We start from the raw sequence: 10,813 nt of genomic DNA, 5'->3' as shown, positions 1-10,813 counted from the left end.
GAAGTGGCCAGGACCTCTAGTCTGTGCCTTTCCCCACACACCCTTAAGCCTCTCCTGGTGGGAATGCAGCCTGCCACCTACCCAGGGCTTTCTGGTTTGCTAGAATGTCCCTGTCTCGTCCAGACCCAAATAAAACATCTTTTGAAAATCAGCCCTAGTCTTTCAGAAGGTTCATGTGTTGCTCGGTTTGTACCAGTACGGCTGCAGTGACCATCAAAAGACCAGAACCTACGTTTTCTTTTTTTTTGTTTTGTTTTGTTTTTCGAGACAGGGTTTCGCTGTAACTTTGGTGCCTGTCCCGGAACTAGCTATTGTAGACCAGGCTGGCCTCGAACTCCCAGAGATCCGCCTGCCTCTGCCTCCCGAGTGCTGGGATTAAAGGTGTGTGCCACCACCGCCCGGCCAGAACCTACGTTTTCAAAATGGCACAATACAAAGGCTGACAGCCGGGGTTTCACCCTGGGACTCATATGGTAGAAAGAGACAACTGAGTCCCTGAAGCTGTCCTCTGACCTCAGTAAGCACAGGGGTGTGTCCACAGATATGATTTTCGAAGTTAGGATAGGTACATGTCTTGATCTCAGCAGAGGAGGCAGAAACAGGTGAAGCTCTGAGTGTGGGACCAGAGTCTACATAGCCAGGCCAACCATATATGTGCACAGACCCTGTCTCTAGCAAAACAAAACAAAAGAAAATCCGCTCAGAACAAACAAGACAGTGCTAGCTAGTATGGTGACTCAAACTGTCGTCTGACCACTTAGGTGCTCAAGGAAGCAGAAACAGTCTGAGTTTGAGGCCAGTCTGGGTCACTCAGTGACTTCCAGATTTGCTTGAACTACAAGAGAAAGATCCTTCAAACCATAAATGATTTAAAAATTCAAGCATGTTCCCAGTACTGGTGCTTGGAGGCAGTTGTAAAGCTTCAAATTCCAAGCCAGGTAGAGGTGGCTCATGCCTTTAATCCCAACACTCAGTACGCAGAGACAGGCGTTCTCTGTGAGTTCAAGACCAGCCTGGTCTACAGAGCGAGTTCCAGGACAGCCGGGGCTGCTACAGAGAGAAATCCTGTCTCAAAAAGTAAAAGAAAAAAAAAATTCAAGTTTCCACTTTGTTTGATTTTGCTGAGAAACTCTTCAGGAAGGCTATAGAAGGACAGGCAGTTATGGCTGCCACCGTTCCAGTTGGTTATACTCAAGTCAAGCTGAAGGCCGCCACCAGCAACAACTCAGCCCCTCTCACGCCACAGGGTCCTCTACTCTCTGGTTCTGTCTCTAATTCCTCCATCATGTTCTGATAATTTGGTGCCCTAGTTGTAACAGCCAGTATATATTTTGAGTGCCAGTGTCTGTCAAGTGGTTTATGGGCAATGAAAGGATTTTTTAATTTTTTTTTTGTTTTACATACCAACCACAGTTTCCCCTCCCTCCTCTCCTCCTCTTCTCTCCCCCCACCTCTCTTCAGTCCTGCCCATCGCTCCATCCACTCCTCAGAAAGTGTAAGACCTCTCAACAAAACTTGGCATATCAAGTTGAAGCAGAAGCGGGCTCCTCCTTACTGCATCAAGGCTGAGCGAGTCATCTCACCATAGGGAATGGGTTCCAAAAAAGCCAGCTCCTAATAATTTATTTAACTTTATTTTATGTGTAATGGTGTGAAGGTGTCTGATCCCCTGGAATTGGACTTACAGGCAGTTGTGAGCCGTGGTGTGGACACTGGGAACTGAACCCTCATCCTGTGGAAGAACCAGGGCTCTTAACCTGTGCTGGAATGTTCTACACAGAAGTGGTAGTGTATGAGGCTTTTGTGGTTGATTTTTTTTTTTTTTTTTTTTTTTGAGACCGGGTTTCACTGTAGTTTTAGAACCTGTCCTGGAACTAGCCCTTGTAGACCAGATTGGCTTTAAACTCACAGAGATCCACCTGCCTCTGCCTCACGAGTGCTGGGATTAAAGGCGTGCGCTGCCATCACCACCTGGCTGTGGTTGATTTTTGTCATTACTCATTTATATGTGTTGGAGGAGGCACACATGCGACAGCATGCATGTGGGGAGCAGAGAACAACTCCATCAAAGATTCTCTCCTACCATGTCAGTTCCACAATTCCAACTCAAGCTACCATCTCGGCGGCAGCATCGCTGCCACATGAGCCACCCCAATACACCCACACCCCGCCCGCCTGCCCTCCCTCCCTCCCTCCTTCCCTCCCTCCCTTCCTCCTTCCTTCCTTCCCTCCTTCCCTCCCTCTCTCCTTTTCCTTCCTTCCTTCCTTCCTTCCTTCCTTCCTTCCTTCCTTCCTTCCTTTCTTCCTTCCCTCCCTCTCTCCTTTTCCTTCCTCCCTCCCTTCCTTCCTTCCCTCCTTCCTTTCCTCTCTCCCTCCCTCCTTTCCTTCCCTCCTTCCTTCCCTCTCTCCCTCCCTTCCTTCCCTCCTTCCTTCCCTCTCTCCCTCTCTCCCTCCTTCCTTCCTTCCTTCCTTCCTTCCTTCCTTCCTTCCTTCCGCCACCTCTTTCTCTCTCCCTTCCTCCCTCTCTCTCTCTGATTGGCCTTGAACTGGTTGTGTAACTGAAGGATTCCAAACCCTGATCCTTCCTTCTCCCTCCATCTCCCAAAGCCTGAGATTACAGCTTCGCCTACCATACTCTACTTGGTGTTGTTAGCAAAGGCTTCAGGTTTGACCCTGCAGTGTCTGCAGAAGTCTGACTCTGTTTCTCTGCCGTGTACCCTCTGACCGTGGACTCTGACCTCAAGACTTCCATCTTCACCCACTGGGGCTACAATGTCCATGTCATGTTGTCCAGAGCACGAAGGGATGAGGGTTCTACAATTTCTGCCAAAAGTCATATTTTCACTCTGATTGTATGGATTTGGATCAAAAGTCAACACTGTATCCATTACAGGGCAGTGACAGGGATAGGAACCAGTTGCCACTTTAAGTCAGTCAAATCCCATTCCTGATGTTGAGGTGGCCAGTCTCAGCCTAATCTTTTACTGGTTTGGGCAATAGTTGTTCTGAAGAGACTGTCTAAAAGGCAAAAAGATGGGAAGCAAAGCCGGGAGGTGGTGGCGCACACCTTTAATCTCAGCACTCGGGAGGCAGAGGAAGGTGGATCTCTGTGAGTTCAAGGCCAGCCTGGTCTACAAGAGCTAGTTCCAGGACAGGATCTAAAACTACAGTGAAACCCTGTCTCGAAAAACAAAAACAAAAACAAAAAAAGAAGGGAAGCAGTGTGATGGTCAGGCATGATGGCCCGGCCTGTAATCCCAGCACAGGCTAGAATCGCTCATCAGTCTGCGGCAGGGGAGGCACAGCCCCCATCCTGGAAATAACGTATTAGAGGGCTATTTTGGGAGGGTTTCAGGATTTGGTGAGTGGGTATTTACATACTAATGGAGGAAGTGGATGTTGAGATAAAAACAGCAGGTAAAGGCACTGTTGCCAAGCCTGACAACCCGGCTTTGGTCCCCAGAACCTGCAGGATGGAAAGAGAGAACCATCTCAATTACTGGTCCTGTGATGCCGGTGCTGTGCACGCTCCCTCCTCACAGTACATATGCGAATGACCTAAAGAACATCTCGGGAGCAGCCGGGGCTACACAGAGAAGCCCTGTCTCGAAAAACCAAAATAAATAAGTATTAAAAGCAAGCACGTGAGTCTTCTGCCTTTTGGCATTGAAAACCATAGCCCCGAATGATTTTTGTAAATAGTTCATGTGTTTATGTTTAAGTTGTTCACGTATACATTTTAATAAATGTATGGAAGGCCTCTAGAAATGTCAGGGAGCTCTGCCCATGTAGTCTCAAAGACTTGACTATCTAAAAAAGATGGCCAGACAGTGGTGGCACACGCCTATAGTCCATCCCAGCACTCTGAAGGCAGAGGCAGGCAGATCTCTGAGCTCGGGGCCAGCCTGGTCTACAGAGGACAGGATGTGACAGGATAGGATGTCCTGGTCTCAGGACATCCAGGGCTGCACAGAGAAACCCTGTCTCAAAAAAACTAAAAATAAATAAAAAAAGGCATGAACAGGAGGGCATCAATACACACGCCAGCTTGGAAGGGGAGATCTCACCTGGCTCCATCCCTAGACAACCACAGGCACCTAAGGGCTGCAGAGGACAGCAGTGGTTTTGTGAAAAGCCCCTCCTTTTGATATCCAATAGCAAGTGGTCAGCCTTGAATTCATATACAGACAGGGAGCATTAAATGGATTGAGCAGGCTGTAAAGGCTGTGAATTTGGTGGGGATTTATATTTTATGGGAAGGGTTGGAGGGAAGAAAGGGAAAAGGAAATGACGTGATATTTTAACATTCCTTTATGTATGAATGTTTTGCCTACATGTATGAGCACCACATGCGTGCCTGCTGCTTTCAGAGATCAGAGAGAACACCGAATCCCCTGATACCAGAGTTCTCTGCAGAAGGAGCAAGTGCTTTTGATCCCTGAGCCATCTCTCTAGACTGTAGTAAATATATATAATTAGGGCACCACTTCCCAGTCTCACTGCTGTAGGGAGACCATGTATTTTACATATAATATTTTGGTTTTTGGAGATAGGGTTTCTCTGTGTAACCCTGACTGTCCTACAGTTTTTGGCATAGACCAAACTGGCCTCAGACTCTGCCTTTTAAGTGCTGGAATTAAAGACCTGAACCATTATGCTGGCTTCCATAATTATATTTTAATTTCAAAAGTAAGAAAAAACTTCAATGTGGAAGAATGAACCACCTGTCTTTAAATCCCACTTTCTAGTCCTCTCAAAGCCTATGTCGTGACGCTTGACAATTTTCCAAACGGCTCCACATCGCCATCTCTTGGCTTAGAGGCGGTACCCTTAAGAGGGAAATTCCACAGACTGAAGCAAGGGCGGCCATATTGACTACGGGAATGGGCGGGGCATTGTGGGCGTCATTTTCAGTTAGGGCAAACCGACTTCCGTTCACCATCTTGAGTGACAGCAGAGGCGGAGCTCTGCTATGTTCATTAAGGGCCGGGCTGGGAAGGCGCCCCGGGGAGAGCGGCGCTCCAGCCGCAGCGGGCAGAAGCTGGCGGTCGTAGCTCCGCCTCCAGCTCTGGGCTCCACCTCTCGGCCTCATTTCCGCCGGGAGAGCGTTTCTCGGCATCGCTGCCGTAAATCAGGTCGGCAGTTTGCCGCATCACGGAAGATGGCGGCGGCTACGGTGAACGGGACGACCGGCGTCTCGAGCTCGGGGCCCGCGGCCACTTCGGGCGCGATCTTGCAGGCAGCGGCCGGCATGTACGAGCAGCTCAAGGACGAGTGGAACCGGAAGAGCCCGAATCTTAGTAAATGTGGAGAAGAGCTGGGCCGTCTGAAGGTAGGAGTTCGGCGGGCCCTCGGTGCCTTGGTGCCGGAGGGCGGGTAGAGCGGGCGGAGGAAGGGAAAGAGCGAAGTTCGGAACAGCAGAAGGTGGGCCTGGAGGGCTCCGAAGTGAGGCGGATGGAACAGACCAAACGCGGCCCTTGCAGTGGCGGGAAGGGAGTGATGGAAAGATTGTTTGGCTGAGTCGTATGAGATGCTTACAGCTTTGGGGTTTGGAGGGGCAGGAGTGGGATGGTGGGAGAATGAGGTAGAGATGACGGGCTGTGAGGGTATGTGTGTTAAAGACCAAGACAGGGCAAGCCGTGGGCGAGCAGAGGTTGAGAATGAGTCTGTGTGTTTGTGGCCGTACCGAACCCAGAAGAGCCTGAGATTCGGTTGTAAATACACTTGATGTATGCAAAGCCAGCCTGGTCTCTTAATAGCAAGTTCAAGACGGCTAGAATGACCCAGTTCCACTCGTCCTCATCTCAAAAGTAATTATTATTAATAATAAATAAGCAAACAACAGCAACAAAATGTGTTTTAGGTCTCTAAGTTTACTAAGAAGTGGTGTCAGGGATGGGCTGGGGGAAGGGGAAATGAGTGTGTCCTACACTCCTTGACATAGATTTGGCCTAGTTACCCCTTCTCAGGCAGAGTGTGGTGGGGGAGGTCTCCCCAGAACTAAGTGTCCTAGCTGGGCATGAGATGTCCCCGACTTGTAATCCTAGCACTTTGGAGACTACCACAAGGATCTCCAGTTCTAGGCCAGACTGGCCTGCATAGGGAGATCCTGTCTCAAACAAAACAGAAACACAAAGCAATTAAGATCGTCAGTGTCTTCCCCACCCCAGGATTCCACTGGGTCCAGCCCCGAGTGCCTCCTGTTTCCCGGTAGCGTGGTGATGAGGTCATCTAGTGGAGCCTCTGTGTGCCGAGGCCCTAGGCTCAGCGCTTTCCAGGGGCTGACTCCCTTGGTACTCATAGCGTTGTATGAGTTAGGGTGCTCGCCAGCTCCATTTCCCAAGGAGGAGCATCAGAGTCCAGAGCAAGTGGGTGACCTGTGTTTGAAGTCTTGTCTTCATTCCTTCCCCCTCAGCTGGTTCTGTTGGAGCTCAATTTCCTGCCAACCACAGGGACCAAACTGACCAAACAGCAGCTCATTCTGGCCCGTGAGTGTCACTGGTTGGCGGAGTGGGGGATGACGGGGAACGACTGGGGCGGGGCGGTAACGGTAAGAATGAGGTAGTGATGATCCCAGGAGGGATTCCAGTCACCACCTCAGAGTCACCCCCTTACCAACAGGTGACATACTGGAGATCGGGGCCCAGTGGAGCATCCTATGCAAGGACATCCCCTCCTTCGAGCGCTACATGGCCCAGCTCAAATGCTACTACTTTGATTACAAGTGAGGTTGGGCCCTCTGGGGAGGGGCTGGAGTGGGTGGGTGGTTACTTGGTAGTAGTTCCTTACTCTGGCTCCCTTTTGGCTTTTCTACTGGGAACCGTTGCTATTCTTAGCTCTGTCCCCAGGGGATTGCCTTGAAAGTCTTGACCTGGGTTTATGTAGTCTACTTGGTTTGTGTGGTCATTTCTGTAAGTTTCTAACCGGTTTTCCTCTTTCTTAAAGATTTATGTCTGTATTTTAATGTATATGGGTGTCTTGCGTGTATGTCTGCACATCAGAGGACAGCATCGGATCCTGTTCTAGATGGTTGTGAGCCCCCAAGTGGATGCTGGGAGTTGAACTTAGGACCTCTGCAAGTGCTTTTATCCCTGATCCTCACACTATGTTCCCTCGACGCAGTGTGGCTACTTGTTACCCTTCAGCTACTAGGCGGTATTCTTGGCTCCTCCAGCTGACATATCTATAGTAGCCAATAGGATGCTATTTTGCCAGAACCACTGTTTGCTGGTTCTTTTGTTTTGAGACAGAGTTCTAGGCAATCCCCTTGCCTTTGGGTGGAGAGTATACGAAGTGCTGCCCCCTGCTGGTTTGTTTTGAGACAGGGTTTCTCTGTGTAGCTCTGGCTGTCCTGGAACTCACAGAAATCCACCTGCCTCTGCCTCGCAAATGCTGGGATTAAAGGCTCCATTGCCCCGCTTGTTTTTGAGCTTTTGCTATATAGTTCAAGCTGTCCTTCAATTTATTGTCATCCCGCCTCCTGGGTGCTGTCATTAAAGGCATGGGCCACCACACCCAGCTGTTGTTTTTGGAAGTCTGTGTCTCCTGTTCCCCAGGCTGGCTGAGAACTCAGTATGTAGCCCAGGGTGATCTTGAACTTCTGATACCCCTGTCTTTACCTCCAATTGCTTTGGATTACAGGTGTGCACCCCATTTCTGGTTTATGTAGTTCTGGGGATGCTAGGACAACATTCTACTTACTGAGTTCCTAACCTTTGGATGCTATTCTTATGACTTTATACCTAGGTTAGGCCATTTAATTAACCATATTTAAGGAACCTGCCTTTGTGGTGTGGATATTAGTGACAACTGTTTAACAGATGGGGAAATATGTTGAGTCACTGTGAATTGAGGTGCCTTGCTTGGTCCATATGACTTGTGGCTTCTCTAGCCTCTCTGTACGTCACTTGTCTGAAATCCCACACGTAGTTGGGAGGACTCTGGAAGATAGATGAGGCTCTTGGCTAGGTCCCCAGGACCTGCTGACCTTTGTTCCCCCTCCCTGGCTTACAGGGAACAGCTTCCTGAGTCAGCCTACATGCACCAGCTCCTGGGCCTCAACCTCCTCTTCCTGCTATCCCAGAATCGAGTAGCTGAGTTCCACACAGAATTAGAACGCTTGCCTGCCAAGGACATCCAGACCAATGTCTACATCAAGCACCCTGTGTCCCTCGAGCAAGTAAGGCTGGGCAGGGAAGGGAGAGCCTGGCTGCGGTGGGTGGCGTTAGTTGAGACTGTGAGGAGAGTTTCCTGGAGGGGTTATCAGGGTCCAGTCATTTTCAACCCACCAACTCATTTAACCAGCAAATAAAAACAGATGTGTGCCAGGCACCAGGGAGGTTTTCTTGTTCGGTGAATCAAACAGGTAAAACCCCTAATCTTGAGACAGTGAGGGGAAGAAGCATCAGGTACCAGAAGAATGAATCACCTGTGTGGTATGTAAGACCGGAAGTGTTATGGGGACCTGGACCTGGGAAGGGTCCGTGAGGATCTGACAGGGCTAAGAGCTCATCTGGCAGAGAGGCTCTCTGTGTCCTGAGGCTAAAACCTGCCTGTCATATCTGAGGGACAGCAAAAAAGGTACAGGAGCAAGGGGATAAGGCTAGGGTAGAGCCTTGGGAGCTGCTAGGGAGTTGTGTCTGGTGCTGAGGCCTCTGGAGGATTTACCGTGGGGTGGAGTGACAGAGGGTCTGTGGGAGCAGCAGTTCAAATGTCTGTGGAGTGGGAGCAGCAGTTCAGATGTCTGGAGTGGGAGCTGGGCTCCAAACTGCAGAGAAGATGGTTGGTTGCCAGGTGAGTGTGTAAGCCAGGTAGGGTTTCTTGGAAGAGACGGAACCCAATCTACTGGGCATGGGTGGGCTGTGTGGCAAGGATGTTGTGGTAGAGCAGGGGTTGGGAGGCAACAAGGGCACAGGGAAGCCCTGTGTTCCCTTCATCCTCTTCCTCCACTTTATTGGCCTTGGCAGTACCTGATGGAGGGTAGCTACAACAAGGTGTTCCTGGCCAAGGGAAACATCCCTGCCGAAAGCTATACTTTCTTCATTGACATCCTGCTGGATACTATCAGGTATGTATGTGGGTGCTGGGTCCTCAGATGCTACTCTGTCCAATTCCTGGGATTTGATGCCTTGGTGTTTTTCATAGTGGGTCACACACACACACCCTGCTTCTGAGAGTTGAGTTAGAGCCTTGTGCAGACTAAGCGAGCACTCTGCTGCTGGGCTCCACTCCCAGGCATGCTACCTTTTTTGGGAGGTAGGGCGCTTGAGAAAAGGTTTCCATATAACCAAGACTGGCCATGAACCTGATCTTCCTGCCTTACCTCTCAAGTGCTGGGAGTACAGGCATTGAAGAAGGGGCCCGTGCCTGCCTGTGACTGGTCAAGCTAGCTCGCTCTTCCTAAGCCCTCAGTGCTGCAGTCAGTCCCCGCAGGACAGGACTGGAGGTTGTCTGCTCTGCAGCGAGAACTGTCACCTTCCCACAGGGATGAAATCGCAGGATGCATCGAGAAGGCCTATGAGAAAATCCTTTTTGCTGAAGCTACCCGGATTCTCTTCTTCAACACACCCAAGAAGATGACAGACTACGCCAAGAAGGTTGTGGATTGGAGTTGGGGAATGGAGGGTGTTGTACCTGTCTCAACAGTGTTAGTGCAGTGTGGGTAGTCTGGGAGACACTGGGACATTAAAGTCTGCTCACGATTAAATCTAGTTATGAGACCTCAGACAAATGGCTCGGGCTCTCTGGAGCTTGCTGGCCTTTCCTTAGAAGGGACTAGAGTTTGACAGACACGTGGAGCTTAGCATGGCGCCTGGCACCAGGTCCAAGGATGCTCTGATGTTAGGTTAACAGAATTCCTTAGAAGCAGCTTGTCCCATAAGACTGCTTCATTTGGTGGAAGCATTCGAGTAGGAGCAGTGCCCCAGCAGATGCTGACCCATGCTGCGTGCTGACCTTGGTGTTCAGGAACTCAGGAGTCAAGAGCAGACTGTCAAAGGGATGGATTTGAGGTGTGATGGTGACAGCTGTTAACTACTTGCTGTGGACCAAATACTGTTTTCATTGCTCAGAGGCATTAGCTGAGTCCTCGTGATAGAGCTATAGAGGAACATGATTATGGTACCTGTCTCAAACACGGAGGGGTGAATCTGGCGGCAGTCATCTGTGAAGAAAGTAGCATACCAAGAGGTGGCTACATGGGGTGGGGAACAGCCTGTGGGATCACCCTCTTAATTCTGATTTCTCTTCCTTTAGCGAGGTTGGGTCCTGGGTCCTAACAACTACTACAGTTTTGCCAGTCAGCAGCAGAAGCCAGAAGACACCACCATCCCCTCCACTGAGCTGGCCAAACAGGTCATCGAGTATGCCCGGCAGCTGGAGATGATTGTCTGAGCCTCGGCCAGGATGGGTGGACATGGCTAGTCCAACAAACCCAGTATAGGCTAGCCATCAATAAAGGCGGATTAACCTTTTATAGGCCCTAGTCTCCCAGTGGGACCGTGGGAAATAGTTGCTCCTGGAGAATTGGGAGTTTGGGGGCCTTTGGGCCCCCAGGGTATGTGTTATCCAGCAGCCATTGCTCTGGGTTTTACGTGTAGATTACCAGTGGCCCACAGGAGAGCACAGGCCCAGATTGAGGACTCTTCTAGCCAGCTGTGGATACATTGTGGTGCTGGGCCAGGGGACTAGGTTTTTTCCAGTGAAGTACCATGTGTCTCAATTTTAAAAATGTTGGCCATGGATTAAATAATTTTTCAAATGATACGTGAAACTGACCTTGTCTGTGGGCTGCCATTTGTGCCCTCTGCAATAA

The 10,813-nt window shown here is 50.0% G+C and overlaps 1 protein-coding gene across 1 annotated transcript; it reads left to right on the top strand.

Annotated features, from left to right (window-relative positions):
- The first annotated feature begins 4,972 nt into the window (after positions 1 to 4,972).
- Psmd8 (proteasome 26S subunit, non-ATPase 8) lies at positions 4,973 to 10,769 on the top strand. The gene is made up of 7 exons (XM_057761891.1): positions 4,973 to 5,332; positions 6,416 to 6,488; positions 6,622 to 6,724; positions 8,014 to 8,179; positions 8,967 to 9,067; positions 9,485 to 9,596; positions 10,255 to 10,769. Exons 1-7 carry the CDS (start codon positions 4,973 to 4,975, stop codon positions 10,390 to 10,392), a joined length of 1,053 nt encoding a protein of 350 aa, XP_057617874.1. The 3' UTR covers positions 10,393 to 10,769.
- Positions 10,770 to 10,813: the final 44 nt, after the last annotated feature.

Source organism: Chionomys nivalis, chromosome 2, assembly GCF_950005125.1.
Source record: "Chionomys nivalis chromosome 2, mChiNiv1.1, whole genome shotgun sequence".
NCBI lineage: Eukaryota > Metazoa > Chordata > Mammalia > Rodentia > Cricetidae > Chionomys > Chionomys nivalis.
The sequence above is the reverse complement of the archived record's forward strand: the minus strand, read 5'-3'. Positions and strand labels throughout refer to the sequence as shown.

Bases quoted from the DNA above. Each gene is read 5' to 3' on its own strand.
- Psmd8 (XM_057761891.1), top strand. From the start codon at position 4,973: ATGTTCATTAAGGGCCGGGCTGGGAAGGCGCCCCGGGGAGAGCGGCGC. The intron at 6,725-8,013 runs GTGAGGTTGGGC...CCTGGCTTACAG, and splicing joins TGCTACTACTTTGATTACAA to GGAACAGCTTCCTGAGTCAG. The intron at 9,597-10,254 runs GTTGTGGATTGG...CTCTTCCTTTAG, and splicing joins TGACAGACTACGCCAAGAAG to CGAGGTTGGGTCCTGGGTCC.